Below are 16,525 nucleotides of genomic sequence, written 5' to 3' on the forward strand. Positions count from 1 at the left end.
TACGTAAAAACATGAGAGGCATTACAAGTTGCGATGTTGGATGTGCAGCATGTAAAACTGATGGCTGGCTACATACTCATTATTTATAGAAAACCATACATAATCTGGCTACTTTTGACTACACTAGTAAAACATAAAACCACACTCAGACACTACGTGTTCATGACCCTGTCTAGTGAATCCACATAGACACGGAATTTGAAGCTCTATACTCTACATGAATCCTCAAATATCCTATACAGTCCAGCTCACATTCCATCTTCACTCTCTTCAGTTTCCCATCTGTGTGCAGTTCTCTCACAAAACGTTAAAACATTCAGATTCACAATACGTGGAAAACATCAGTGCTAAACTGATTCTAGAATCAATACAATCAGTAATCAATCTAATCTTCTGTTTGATATTATCTAAAATCTTTCTTTTTTTTTTTTTTTTTTTTTTCTTTCAGAGGAGTTCTTCACGTATACCAACAATCTGCTTGGGAAAAGACAAACCTAAAGACACATTAAAGCTTTGTTTAGTGATTCCAGAGAAGAAAAAAAACATCTTGCATGGAAGAGAAAATATGCAAAAAGCATAAAAAATGATTTATCTAGTTATTAAGAAAGAACTCCAAGCATAGGATCTCATTAGAAGACTTAAACAGTCCTCTTAAAAACTTTTTGATTTAAGCTTTAGTTGATGATGTGATCCTAACGAGACACTCTGTTAGTGCAATTGCAAATATTTAATTTCTGAGCACACAACTATAAAGGGTAGATCTTATTTTCCTTTAGTGGATTTGGAATGGATTAAGGGAGAAATAGTATGTCTCTTTAGTATCACTCTGTACAGAACTAATACGTGGAAACGGATCAGCACAAAAGTATATGCAGCACAGATCAGAACATTGGAGTTTTGCTAATAAAAGGGAACATTTGGGTATGTGCCTGCATCTAGTCCCATAAGACAATAAATGCTCCAGTATGCATTCTTTAACTGCAATCAGAAAGTTGTTTGTGATCTCCTATGCACTAGGAGTTTATCTGATAATCTAATTTAATCTTAATGGTTGAATGTTTATTTTGTCAACTTAATACAACACCGTGTGACCAGAAGTCATTCAGCTTCCATCTTGCTTAAGCCTGGGTGGGCAAAAATGCAGCATTTTGTGGGCTACTGTTTTTTTGCTAATTGTCGCTTTCTCTGTTAAATTTCAGGTAAGTAAAAACAAGTATTGTGGTTTCTATGCCAACAGTCCCTGTTTGAATGATGTCCTTGTTTTCCTGTCTTGAATGTAGCATCCTTTGGTGACTCACCTAATTTCATTCAATAACTCTGCAGTACACATCAATTTACTGCTACATATTGATATTCTCCCCAGAGTACTCTTTCAACATTATCACTGCCACAAGGTGCATTCACATCTAGCATTTTATAAACTAAACAAACAAGTAGGTTGTTATTTATATAATAGTAAAAATTCCAAGAGATCAGGCAAAAAGCAAGTATTTGGCATTCTTCATTTATTCCAAATGTAGTGCATGAAAGAGGTGAAAACCAGTGGAAAATAGAAGGGCTGGTCAGAGAGTGTTGTGTTGCTGGGAGCTCAGTGTATCCCAAGAACTCTAATGAAAACATTCTTGAGCTCAATTCAGAGATAAATAAGCTGATGAATAGCTTACATAGTACATATCAGGCAGTTCTAAGACAAGTATAAAACCATCATAACAGTGGGTCAGCATATTACTTGGTCATTGACTTAGTTTGCTCGAGAAGATGTTTTCGTGCACTGCTAGTCTTCTATAAAAATAGGTAGGTCACTCCAAAAGTAATGCCTCCATGGAAACTACAACAGCTTCAAAGGGCACAATAACACTATTTGATAGAGAAAACGCTCAGCTACAAAACACTCATTTTCAACACAGTCACCACTATTAGCTGTGCATTTTCACCAGTGACGAACAAGAGCCTGCATGCTGCTTGCAACAAAAGCAACGGAGATGATCCACTATCACCACTTCTGAAACGCACCACCTGCTGCCTCATCCACTGTTTAATCTCCAGAAACATTCAGTAAGCATTGATGAATGTCAATGGATGCCATTTGTTCCACACGGAGAAATTCAATTACACATCTTTGCACCATGAGCACTTTCATGTCAGACACCATCTTGTCAGACTGCCCCTCTGCTGTCAACTGTCACACAGCAACAAAACATAATGGAATATTGATGGGAAGATTCAACCTCTACTTACATCCCATCAACATCTGCCTCTGACACCATGGGCCAATGTAATAAAATTGAAAGCATTCCTTGCGGAGTAACTCTCTACCAAAGATTCTATTCCCTACCCTAAGGAGGGATTACACCACTGTCATAAAGGCATGCTGCCAGGGCTCATTCATTTTGAGGCACGTGGTTTGCTATGGGTCTGCAGGTAAGGAGCTGTTGTACCTCTGCACTGGGGAGGCACAGTGCAGGGACCTGGGAGAACTGAACAGAGGAAATACAACACAAGCAGTCTCTGTAGCATGTGAGTGTAGACAGAGTAAGTATATTAAAGGACTCTCTATTACAGATAATCAAATAAACTTGCTCTGTCAGTACTTAACCAGGGAAATAATTTCCATTAAAGTCAAAGCCAGTTTTCCCATAAGAAAAGGAGACAAACAGATAGCAGGCTATTAAAGTATGGATCCACGAATGCAGCCAGGCAAGATGGATCATCCTCAGTCATGTATCTAATCCATCTCAAATAAATGGCAAGAGAAAGCACCAAAAAGAGACAGCCATTGTCTTTGCTAAAGAGAATGGCATTAGCAATAGAGGAATCAGTGTAGTGTCTTGCACTGCATTCACAAAGCAGCATTTGCTGACAAAGAGCAGAAGGGAGATGATGAAAACTACTGTTAAAAGAAAGATCTGGAGGAAAAAAGAAAAAAAAAAAGAGTAATTACTCCCTTAAGTGAGGTAAATTCTTACACAGAAAGATAAGCAATCTAGGTTCTTTCCTCAGTCATGCCAAATTCAGCTTGAGGTGATGGTGACTAAGAACATTTCTGCATTCATCACTTGACTAGATTTCTTTTGCTGCTTAATTACTCTTTAGGCTGTGTTTGAATGTTAAAGTATGGCAGCTTCTCATGGACAAATAAGCACAGTAAGAAAGTTCAGTGTTCAGTGCAGCAGTGTCACTCTATGCTCAGTCTTGCTGAAAAAAAAATGTGGTATGAAAAGATCATGCTTCTTCTCTGTAGCGTTTGTATCTTCTGATAGTACACAGTAGTATGGAGGTCAATACAAATGTCTCTCTGGCACACTGTATACACTCCCTGTTGTGGTATTCAGACATTAAATTACATCACTGATATCTGTTTTCCATGACTGATCCAAATAATGTGATGAAATCTCAACTTGGATTTTATTTCAGCTGCAGTTGGATTAAGCCCTTAAATGTATTAACATTTATATTATGCCTTGCTCCAAACATTTCAATTTACTTCTATTATAATCAAGTGTTTTGAGAGGTTCTGTGTATTATTAATTCTATAATGGCACCGTTTGTGTTTCATTTAAGTATTAGCCTTTCTTAGAAAATTGTTGTATATTTCTTTACATCATTATACCATAGTTGTTGACAGCTTCTGTGCAGCAGAGCAGTTACAAGTGTTGGTGTAAAACTGGTTCTTTAAATACGTGCAAGCTAGAAGGCAACAACAGAGCACAGCACAACTCCCACTTACTTCGCAAGTTCTGTACAGGGAAAGAGCCAGTGCTGCTGGAAGGGGGCAGGGAACATTTCTGGCAGATGCACTCTTTGCCATTAAAAGTTACCCGGTCACCTGCAGGGAAAGGCAGCCTACAACAGAAGAAAACAAAACACCATAGAAGTTACATTCAAATGCCCTTATTGAAGTGAAATGCATTTCCATAATGGAACTGGTTATAATACTGACTGCTTTTTCCCTCCTTGACCAGTTCTCATTTACAGTATTTCAGCCATTGGAGGCTAAAGTACTGAAGAAACATATTAGACAATTGCAAATGCAGATGTTGCAGCTACTTAAAAACAAAACCTAGAGATACACACCCTGAGCACTCAAGTCCAAGGTCTTGTGTATGTAAGAAACAAATCATCAGTAGTGACTGATGGATGAGTTACAGAATGAAAATTAAACTGGAATTCCAGGGAGCTGCTATTAAGTTGTTAAAATCCTGCAAGTGAGTGATGATTTTTATACCTTAAAGACGACAGCATTTGTCCTCCCAACACTGATCATACCAAAGCCATTCTCTTAACCTACTTACACAGAAAGCAAATATATTTTCTCTATTGACAGCCCACTGATATCACTCTTATAAAAAACCAAGAGTCTCTGTCGCTTATTTGTTTTATTCTAATAACAGCTCTACTTAGACTTAATTAAATCTTTTATTTTTTTCTTTTTCTTTTTGGCCCGGGTTGGAAGGGATCTCAAGGATCATAAATCTCCAACCCCATTGCCACATGCAGGGCCACCAACCTCCCCATTTAATACTAGACCAGCTGCCCATGGCCCCATCCAACCTCCAGGGACAGGGGATTCACAACCTCTCTGGGCAACCTGTTCCAGCACCTTACCGTTCTGATAGTAAAGAAACCCTATCTTTTAATCCATGCCCTTAAAATAACAAACTTTCTGCCACGATCTTTGTTGTTCAGGCATGGAAACTGCAAAGGTTTTTCTATTTCTAGGAGCACCAGATGGACAAATCACTTTATAATTCAGCAAAGGATGGTGAGGATTTATAACCACATTTCACTCCACCCAAAACCTCAACTAAATCACTAGCAAGAGATCAAAGTATGGCTTAAGTGGGGCATAAACATATTACAAGCCTTCTGCCTCCTTATGAAGTATATCTGATCAGATTAATTCATTAACATTTCATTAGAACTCTGTACAACATTCCCCCACAAATGCTATCAAATTTATACTAAATGAGATAATATCTTTGCTACAAAAGCTGCACAGATACTGCTTGGTAAGCATAAATATTATTTAATTACTTATAAAGGGAACAGAAGTAATGTTATCCTTTGTTTTTTTAATATTGTTGCTAAAATCCATTTTAAACCATCTAGATAAGTTTTCAGCAGCGTCATCTGTTTTGGACCATTTGTAATACTTTAAAAATTATGAGGACACATGCAGCTTAATTATCATTATATCTTTGCTTTTCTTTTTTTTTTCTTTTTTTCTTTCCCTTGACTAATGACCTAATACTTCAAACATTTTCTTCCTTCTTACTTACCTAAGTAACTAAGGGTCATACAAAGAAACAGATCATAGAATGGCCTGGGTTGAAAAGGACCTCAAAGGTCATCTAGTTTCAACCCCATTGCTATGTGCAGGGTCGCCAACCACCAGACCAGGCTGCCCAGAGCCACATCCAGCTCGGCCTTGAATGCCTCAAGGGATGGGGTGTGATTCTGGTACAAAGAGTCTCAGAGCCATGTTAGCACAGACATAGGAGTCCTAAAATTCCAAGATTTTCTATGATGAATTTTACTTCATGACCTGATTAGAAGACAGCACTGTCTCTAGTTATAATGGGTAGAATGTGATGGAACCAAACTGTTCTGGTCAGCAGTAAGTCTGTCCTATCTTGCACCAATCCAGCAACAGCAAGCTGTTATGTATGTTATGTAAGAAATATTCTTTTTAGGTCGTAACTATTACTCACAATGGCTTTTTATACTACTTAAAATCATGGAGTCTTCTAATAATAAAAGGGTTTTATGAACATCACTGAGCAGCTGAGGTTGGAAAAGATCTCTGAAGGTTATCTGGTCCAAGCCAGAAGTTTATTCAAGTGAATCAGATACAGTAATTTTTTTCATGTTTATACAGATGATAAAAATTAAGGACTAATTATTAAAAACTGTCTCAGTAGCAGAGTGATGTAACTCACATTCTGTCCCAGTTTTCTCCTTCAATGTGAAAGACATCATTTAATCATGTATTCACTTCCATTAATTATTACAAAAATCACTTCTATAACCAAGCCCTATTCATTCACTTCAACAAGCACAAGCCAAGGAATTTCAGCTGTTCCAGAACTGAGACAAATAATCAATCCCCTGCATGTTTTTAGGAAGATATCTCCTTTTAGTTTACAGATATAGATTTACTAAGACCGCTGGTAATCTACTCAAAATTAAAACTCCACAAAAGGATAACCTGCTCCACAGATGCAATCACACAACTACACTGTCACACAACCACCCCGTTATCTTTCATACTTACACATCTTTGCACTCCCTGAGAAAGATGTTACCATTCACTATGGTTCGCCATAGTCTTCAATGGTAACAAGGCTGGGAATCAATGAATGACCCAACTGGACTATTGTGTGAGACTGTAGTAAAATTGAAAGCTTTGCACCATTAATCCTAGAGGCAGTGATGCACTGGAAGCCATAAGTGATTTATGGATTTCAAGAAGCATTACCACTACTGAGCATTCTTGTAACTTGTATTAGGAGTAGCAATCAGAAGTAAGTTGATTTATTTTATACCTGATCTAATTGACAAAAATCCAGCTGAGCTTCTGCACATACCCATCTAAAACAGATGCAGCAAACATTAAATAAAGTATAAGTAGCAGTGATCACTTTGAATTGGTTCATCTACGTTAGGCAATTAGACAATCAGAAGATGCAGTTAAAACTGGAATAGAATAACTGACCTCTTATTGCACAAAAACACAGCTGGTAGATGACGCCCACAAAACACACCAGCACTCACACACTTCAGGGGGAGGGTGTGGGAATGTTTTACTACCCCATTAAATGGTTTGTTTTCTGAAAGTTTAGTAACTAATCACCAGCATTTCTGTAACATCTGACCTCTCCCTTTCACAAGCTATTCCACTCCAGGTTTTTGATGCCAGTACAAGTGAAAGCTCAACAGAAGGTGATAACAGACAATTAACAAGGTTTCAGTTTCTAAGCTCTTTAACTTGTGAGCAGGACTATATATAGAATTGTAGGTTAAAAACAGTGTATCTGCCTTTTATTATAATGACATCTCACATTCAGCTACCGAATATCACTACGTATGGGATTTAATTAGATACTCATCCTCTTAAAAACATTCAGTGTGATTTTCACAGTTCACTAATCTATTTTTAAAATGAGAATTAATAGTATATTTAAAGCAGTTCTTGGAATGACTTGTAAGGTTTTTAGTACATCTCTTATGATTCATTTTCCAATGAATTTTGTTTTATCCACCCGCCTCCAGTGTTTGTAGTTGGCAGTGACTGTAGGTGACCAACAAATTATATTGTAAAACATAAACCAGCATCAGCCTAATTCAGGGCTGCACTGACACTGAAAGGCCTGGCCCTTGTTTCTTCTTTCTCTGCACCGTGTCTCAGCCTTTGCAGCTGAAGGCAAGTCATTCAAGCTTTCTGGGCCAAAAACACGTTCGTTTTTTTTCCAGAGCTAGCTCATGGCCTTCTGTTCTTTAAGTTGCTGACCTGACTTTGTGGCAGAGCCATGAACAGAATTTGATATAAGAAAATTAACAGAAGCATATGGTCAGGAATGTGGGGAAAGCAGGGCTATCCATTTCAGTAGCAGCCTGCAGTTATGCTGGGTTGAGTGTAACGTCAGACTGCAACCTGAGGATCTGCAGGATCACACTGTGCTCTGATTCATACCTGGTACAATCACGTCCCTCAAGGTTGCTCTATGTGGCAGAATTTGACCCAGGATGTTAAACCTGATGAGACAAAGCGAGCATTACTTGCTATTTACTGTCTTCATGAAGTTCAGCAAAGGCAAATGCTAAGCCTGTACCCGAGGAGGAATAATCCCATGCATCTTTACATGCATGGGGTCAATCAGCTGGAAAGTTGCTTTGCAGAAAAAGATGTAAGGGACACTAAGTGGAAGCTGAGTCAGTAGGTTGTCCTTCTAGCAAAGGTCAGGGACATCCTTGGTTGCTCAGTGTGTGGGATGAGAGAAGTGATCTTTCCCTCAGTTCATCATTTGGGAGAGTGCATCTAGAATTCAGTTGTTGGTTCCTCAGAATAAGAGGGATATTGATGTACTGAAGGGAGGTTGGTGGGGGGCCTAGGCACAAAGCAGAACCACAGGATGTACAAGGAGGGCTGAAGGAAAAGGACCTGTTTAACCTTAAAGCATGTCCATGTAAGAACAGGACAGTAAGAGTTCCTTCAGGAAACACCTTAATACTGATAAATGCCTTTATTTTACAATCAAAATGTCAAGAAGAACACTGAATTGGATTTCAAAATTCTGGCATACATATCCAAATGAAGAACTCTGCTACAAGAGATGCTTTAAGAAGTACCCAGTGCTGCTAAAGTGGGAACAAAACTGTTTCAAATTTCATAAACAATAAAAAAGTGAGCAATTAAAAAGGTGTAGCGTATTTAGGATGTCTGGGATGAACTGATTTTTTTTCATTTTTGGTATTATATTAATTTCTTAGAAACTCTTCTAAGCCATGCCTATGCAATAGTCCTCAAATTCTTCCTGGTAATAGCAACGTTATCCAGGACTAAAAAAAAAAGTATATATATTTTTTCCAGCAAGTTTTCTAAAATTTTATATCTAACTGCTTGGCTACAATTAGTTACCTTCTTGAAGATAACAGGAATATAAATTGATTGTGAGAAGTTTTAGGTCTGGATTTGGCACAAGCTCCTTGAAGAACAGCATAAAAATGCCTCACGCTCCTCTACACATTATTCACCTCTTGGCACATACACAACTTCTGCCAATAGACTGTTCCAAGAGAAAACTTGCTAAATTCAGACAAAACACAGGATTTGGGTGGTCAAATTCTGTACAGAAAGCACAAAGCTGTTTGGTTATTAGCTTAAAACATTCATGCTAATTTATCATCCAGCTAAGAGTGAAACTGTTCCCTCTTCATCATGTACATGGCACAAAAAAAAAAACAAAAAAAAACACAAAAAACATCCTGTGTATGACCAACTATAAAAATATGAGTGATTATACAGATAACAATTACACACATTTCTCCACCTGGGTGAAAAACAACTCCCATCCCAACTTTATTAATTATATGAACCCATAATACCAAAATGCAAACTGATACCATGTGCACACATCAGCAAGACTGAAATTCAGTACAGTATCCACGTATAGTATAAACATATGTCTACATGTAACAGACCATATATATTACTTAATATGTCTATATTTGGTATTAACACACTAAGGCTTCTCATGAAAATACCATTTTTAAAAGTATTTCTTTTCATCACAGGTATAACTTCCCATTGCTTTTTGAAACACTCAGTTTTCTGGCTTTTTACATATGCTGTTCTCGTGAGCTAAGTCTCCAAGTGCCATATAAGAATTCTGTGAACAATTTCAATAGACCTCAGCTCTCTTGATACAAATATTCCTAATTATCTCTCTCTTTTTATTTCACCTTTACAAACATAGGACCTTTGCAGAGAAAAGGTAGCCCTCTGTAGGACATAGGTGCTTTCAGTTAACAAAAATGTAAGAACAGGATTGCTTACCCACTCGCTGGGAGTTCAGAATAAGCAGTCAATCTGCAACTATTTTTCAATCTATGTTATTATTATTCTACTCTTTCATGGTTTTAAGCAATACAATCACAAAAAACAACAGCTGCAAACAGTTACACTGACTACAAACAGCTCTGGGAGAAAGCCCTCAAACTATGCCAGCAGAGCAAACACGCAATTCAAACCTGGATTTGTTTAGAAACTGGTCAGTGCAAGATAGAGACCATCACACAGCACACTAGGATACAGTGCATTTTTAACACTCAGCTTCTGATCTATGAATTTCTGAACTGTGGCAGTGCAGAGCAAGAGCATTTGAGTCCCAGCAGATGCCTTAGGGAAGATTTGGGTTTCTGACACACAAGCTTTTTCACAGAACAGCGCAGCAGCTTATCAACGCAGCGCAGACTGCAAGAGGGAATACAGCTCTGTATGACACTGGTTCACGTGGCACTCAAAAGTAGGGATGTCAGCGGCTCCAAAAAGTGAATGGAGCTATGTGAATGGCATTTTCCTCACTGCTCCAGCTAGTTGCGTGCCTCTAAGGTTCTCTCACCAATCTGAATCCAGATGCATTTCCTGCTAGTGTCAATTCAAACCTCCTCTTCTGTGAAAATAATAAAAAAGGAACTGCTAACATCACTGGTTTATTACTACACGCAGGAATGTTTACTTCAGCAGCAACAGAAATATTGGTTACAAAAGTATTCACTTAAAGTACTTAACAATACTGCAATTTTTTGAGGACCCCTTTCATGAACGCAAAGTACCTTCAGCAGCTAAAGTGTACTTTTGCTAGTGGAACTGGTAATAGCTCTGCTTGGTTCCCATTAGGACAGGAAAGGTAGTCAGCCCCATTTCAGACGTCAGAATTCTAACAGAGAGACTATGTTAAAGCCCAGTTGTAAGGGGTAATGTCAGATGCAGTTTGCATGATCACGTAGCTGCCTTAGATGATGTGGATTTGGTCTGTTATTTAATCTTTCTGCCAATCTGTAAGAAACGAGGACACAAATGGTACTCTGGGTACATTCTTCCAAGAAAATGCCCACTTCCAGGAAAAGTGCTTTACAGCATTGTACCCCTCACCAAATGGCTCAAGGGCTTTTTTCTGTCTGGCATGTTTCCATTGGTTTTTTATTCATTTTTTAAGGGAAAAAAACCACCTACTTCTGTGTCAGCTTAAAACACATGTACTCTACTCACCATATTTTTGCTGATGTATCACTTAATAAAATAAATGCTGCTGTTGATTAGATAGGACATTCTTTCCCATAAAGAACATGAATTACATTTGGCTTGCAAAGACTAGGGTAATTGAAGCAATGATGATTTAAAGAAGTTGAAAAAATGGTCCAGTGTTTTTAATATGAACAGATGATAGAATTCTTCTGCTGATCTATGCCACAAGTCAGTGTTACAACCCCCTTAGGAGACACTAATTGAATCCTGCAACTCAGCTGGATGTTAGTTGGCTCTGATGAAGACAACATGAATCTGTGTGTCCTTCAAAGGAAAAAAATGGAAGCAAACCTGGGTCTCTCTAATGAAGTTGCACATAGCAACAATTAGAAACTTTATTAATGGAATAGCTTTTAATCCAATTATTCAGTTATACAAGAAAGTTACAGAACATCTCTGCATTTCTTTCTTTATATGAAATGCTATTTTATCAGCAGCTTTGATTTTAAAATTGTTACCTAGATTCAGCACATTTTCATTACATGGGATATTAGGAGCATGTTCCAGAAAGTACTTTATATATAGGCTCATCTAGTTAGTCTATATACTACAATTCATCTAACATGGATTGTTAGGTACTTACATAATTTAATTACATGAAAAATTATTCTGATTTTCCAGGGAAAGGAGACAAATTTTAACACAAAACTCAAAACCATCAGCTGAAGGACTGGCTAAATACAGCAAGAAGATTGTACAGCAACAGCCTCATTGAAGCCTATGTGAAGTATTAAGCTGCTCAGTACAGGCAGAGAATCATCACGGAATGGCTTGGGTTGGAAGAGGCCTTAAAGATCATCTGGTTCCAACCCCCAGCTGTGGGCAGGGTTGCCAACTACTAAATCAGACCAGGCTGCACACGGCCCCATCCAACCTAGCCTTCAACACCTCTGGGGATGGAGCATCCACAGGTTGTCTGGGCAGCCTGTTCCAGCAAAGGCACATGCTAGGCACATGAACTAGCCCTTAATGATGTGGCAAAGAATGTCACCACATTTGGTAGAATCAGTGGGTTTTATTTTCCTCTTAGTCAAAGTACCTCATTACATGGAAAGCACTAACAAGAACTGTAGAAGGGCTGTTACACTGACAGGCTGTGCAATCCATATTTAACTCATGAGTATTATAATTAGACACTTAAACCATTGTACCTCCTATTAAATATATGTTTATGTTCAGGTTTGTTATCTTTACTCTTTGTGGTTGTTTATCCAAAAGGAAAAATCCACTTGTATTTGCAGAATCTGAAGAGACAAAATTTAATCTAACAGAAGCCTGTCAGGCTAGGAGACTTCCCCTTAATACAACTAATTAATTATTTCTGCAATTGTAGATTCAAGCTACACAGACATCTTGCCATGACACATGGTGTTCTGGAATTTGAAGCAAGTCCTGTTTCTGTATCAGCACAGGAGGACATCTGAGCTCATCCACCTGATGAACTGGGTAGATCTGGTTGCCATATGGCCACAGAGACAGAGATCCTTTGAACTGCCCAAGTATGTGAACACAGCACCAGCAGATACAGCATCTATAATGTGATGCCTTGATGCCCTGTTATTCACAGCACTGCAGCCTGTACTTTCTCTTACCATTGGAGTTGCTTTCATGTGTTGGTACAAGCTCAGATTTGACAGAAACATTGTTAAAGCAGTCAAGCTTCAAACTATTGCCACAACAGTGCATTTCATGGAATCATAGAATGGCTTGGATCTCTGGGTAGCCTGTTCCTGAAGTCTCCTGAAAATTTGGCATACATAAATTTCTTCCTGAAGTTTGTGCTATTTCCGTAGAAGAAAATTAAGATATAATTCCAATGAACATCAACTGTCTGTACTTCAGAGCGTGCAAAGACTGCCACCCTCATTGGATCACAGTGGGAAATGATCTCAGAGACCTCCATCAGGATCTCATGGAAGGGACATCTTGTGTTCAGTGTCACTTGTCACCTATACTCCTGCTGGAGACTCTTGGTGAAATCCAACACATACACCAATGTTTATGAGACCGGGGCATTTCTGTCCTATTTTAAGTGACTACTATAATTTCTGGGAAGCAGAACTGTGATATTTTGGTTTAAGTCTACTCATACAGGATCCGCTTGGATTGCCTGGGATACAGACACTGATATCCAAGTCCTGTGTAAGCTTTAGCCAACAAAACAAGAAATAACAGACACTAGAAAAATAAGGATGATTATCTGGGGCAAAATATCTGACTGGAGAGATAAAGGCAGTTTCTCAAGTACCTTGAAAACTTCACATATAAAATATCATTAAACAGAAATAAAATTAAAAAATAAAAAAGGTACTCTGAATTTGGATTTTAAAAATCTGCTCTTTAGAAAGCAACAGTTGTAATAGAAAGTATAACAATTTTTCATCTATATGCTATCAGTTTGAATGCCTAGCATTACTCTTTCAATATCTGTTTTTTAAATGAAATACAACTTCACAGAACACATACCTGCAAACAGCACACACAAAACAGTCTGGGTGATAGGTTTTGCCCAGTGCTGAGACCACTTCTCCCTCAATGAATTCATCACAACTGAAGCACCGTGTGCCATAGAGTCTCTGGTAGTCCAAAGTACAGATGTAGTCTCCCTGTCTCACAAAAAATCCTCCTTGAGCCAGGTCACATCCACAAGCTGCAGGAAGAAAAAAGGCAGACTCAGAAGGCTGAAAAAGGAAAGAGCTCTCTAAGATGAAGCCAATCAGCATGGTTCCTAGCGGAGTGCTTTAGTACTTCAGTACACAGCCTTATGATCACAGAACAGTTATGTAGCTGAAAAAAACTGCTTTTACAGTGCTTTTACATCACTCATCTATTTTGCACACTAATAGTTTAATTTTTGCAAAAACACTAACTTCAGTGCAGATGCTGCTAGTACAGAATAAAGTCTTTTAGAGTCAAGTACAGTGCTGACATATACAACACTTGCATTTAACAGGTTAAAGGAAATGCATAAAGAGTATAAACCTTCAAAATCCAAAGCACCAATGTTGAAATTAATCATAGAATGGCTTGGGTTGGAAGGGATCTTAAAGATCACAGAGCTCCAATCTCCTGCCATGGGCTGGTTCCCCCCACCAGCTCAGGCTGCTCATGGCCCCACCCTGGCCTTCAGCACCTCCAGGGATGGGGCATCCACAGCTTTTCTAGGCAGCCTGAGCCAAAATATCATCACCTTCTAGGTAAAGAAATGTTTCAGAGATTACTATACAATTGCTTAATAGTATTCCTGGGTACAAACAGGAAAGTGTTGAAATACTGCTCTCACTAAGCACGGAGTCTGGTGTGCATGGCAACTGCTTTCAGCATCCATGACAGCTTACAGAATATTTTAAAATAGATCTTATGTTTATCGGGTAGGTGTCACACAGCAAATATGAATTGAAGGGATATTCACAACCACCTGCTCCTGGTAAAAGTAGAATTTTTAATCCTATCTGTCATTTTATTATTTTAAAGCTGAATGTGTAGGAAGGAGTTAAAGTTGAATAACCAAGTGTTGGTGAGACTTTGCATGAGGCTTTCTCCCTTGCACCCAGGATGCAGATAGGCTGACATTTTGAGATTATAAAATGGGAAAGAGACAATAATCTGGTTGAAGCCTCACAGAAGTAGACAGAGTTGCAGATGGCCACCACCCATATGGACCACAAGACTTGAAAACCTACCAAAATTGACTTATAGGAGAACAGAAATTCAAAATGGTGATTCTGTCACTGTGATGAGCACCACTTATTCGTTACATAGTTTTTAAAAGTAGTATCTCTATTCATACCAAAGCCTGTTTTCCATACCAGAATCTGCCATCTTGCATCTAAACGAGAAACAGGTCCATTAAGCATGCTTAAGGCACAAAGCAAAGTATTCACAACACAGAAAAGCCTACAAAACATAGGATCCTGTCATCTTTTATTCAAAACCAAATCCAATCACCTGTCTTTTTTATCACCTTCCTTAATATCACAGGTGGCTCAATGCCATCTTGGCATTTAAATTATGATCTTCCTCCCTGGGAATGGCCCTAACCACTAAACAACAGAAAACAACAATCATGCTGATAATACTTTAGTATATGACCAAGAAGCTTAGGTTAATTAATTTTTCTCCTTTGTAAACCAAAGTAATTCCAATTACATTGCATTTGCCAGTGATAACAACTATAGGTTGGATATTTTGTATTGCAATTTGCTCATGGGCCTCACTTCACAAACTTAGTATTAGTGAAACAACATTTTTCTTCCTCAACAGTACTGGAAGCCCCCACTCTTAGTAAGGATATGCTTTTCGTAGACTCCTCACAAATATCACAAAACCTGCTAAGTGTTACAGGTTTCCTTCAGTCGATATATTTCACCTACATATGTACTGGCAAGATAAAAAAATAAAAAGTAAATACAAAAAAAGCACAAATCAACTGTGGTTTTAAGATGATGGTGAGCAGCATGCTGAGCAGACATTAACAATGCAGTAGAACAGTTCTAAATTATATCAGATAGCACGTAAATTTGTCAAGTAGACGATGAGTGAAAATATTTAAAGGACATAAATAGACATCTGAGCAAATGTGGGTGGCGACAGCCTTGTCACTAGTGCTACATGGGGGCCCTGTCTCATCCTGAAAATATGAGGGCTGCTCAGAAAGTAATGCCTCCTATTTTTATGTTGTCACCCCAGGACATCAGAAGTGGATGTTTGTAGTATGGCAGTGGAGGATGGACATTGCCACCATTACTTTTTCTTTACGTTTTCTGCTGCCATCTGTCACACTGCAAGAACGACAGCCTGACGAAATGGCTTCTAGCAAGAAAGAACAGATAAAGCACAAGTGTGCCATGGAGAAAAAATGGCACCCACTGACATTCATCAATGCTTTCTGAATGCTTATAGAGACCAAACAGCGGATGAGAGTTGGACTGTACAGGCAACAATTTTCCCAAATGCAGGCTCTTGTGCATTGCTAGGGAAAATAAATAGTTAATGGTGGTGACTATGTTGAAAAATAGTGTTTTGTAGTTGCCAGTTTTTTCTATGAAACAGTGTTATTGTGCTCTTTGTAATTGTTGTTTTTTATGCAAATAAATGCAAAGCATTACTTTCAGAGTAACCTATGTATTTTATTTTCCCAAAGTCAAGGTAATTACCTTGACTTCTTATGTATTATTCCACAGCAGATTGCACTAATGAAAAGTGGGGAATCGAAAGGCTGGATGCCTTGAGACACCAAGAATGGATTTATTTTGAAGACACAATGTGAAATGTCTTCCATGCAAACACTAACAATAACAAAAAATCCTGAGTGGCAGAAGATGACTTGCAAATGCTGGCAGCCATGGAACTACAAGTCGTTAAGGATTTGAGTAACAAAGAATGCATTGTGCCAAGTAGGTCCTGCAGAGCTAGCTAGCATCAAAAATGCTATACCTTGTGAGACCTCATCTAGCACTTGCTCAGTTATTTTCACAAAAGACTGACTCATACCAGAGCAGGTGTAAGTGTGGCTATCAGGATGACGTTAGAAAGAAAACTTATTTTAAGAGATAAGCAGAACTTGACTTGTTTAGCCTACCAAAACCCACACGATGGGAAACAACTAATACCTCAACATATATCTGAGGTTCAAACACAGCAAGCTAAAGAAAAGATGAAGACCTATTTAAACCCAACAAAAGCACTGTCACGAAAACAAGTGAGGAAACCTTGGCC

At 38.3% G+C, this 16,525-nt stretch overlaps 1 protein-coding gene across 7 annotated transcripts in view; it reads right to left on the bottom strand.

The window, feature by feature from the left end:
* The window catches only part of ABLIM2 (actin binding LIM protein family member 2), a 140,417-nt gene that overhangs the window by 74,747 nt on the left and 49,145 nt on the right, over window positions 1–16,525 (bottom strand). For all 7 annotated transcript variants that reach the window (XM_090139710.1, XM_090139712.1, XM_031588332.2 and 4 more), the window contains exons 3-4: window positions 13,274–13,457; window positions 3,728–3,843 (exon numbers count right to left, since the gene is read on the bottom strand). In XM_090139710.1, the coding sequence (XP_089995836.1) occupies window positions 3,728–3,843; window positions 13,274–13,457 (300 nt within the window). The remainder of the gene's footprint in view (window positions 1–3,727; window positions 3,844–13,273; window positions 13,458–16,525) is intronic.

Source organism: Phasianus colchicus, chromosome 4, assembly GCF_987193195.1.
Source record: "Phasianus colchicus chromosome 4, bPhaCol1.hap1.1, whole genome shotgun sequence".
Classification (NCBI taxonomy): Eukaryota; Metazoa; Chordata; class Aves; order Galliformes; family Phasianidae; genus Phasianus; species Phasianus colchicus.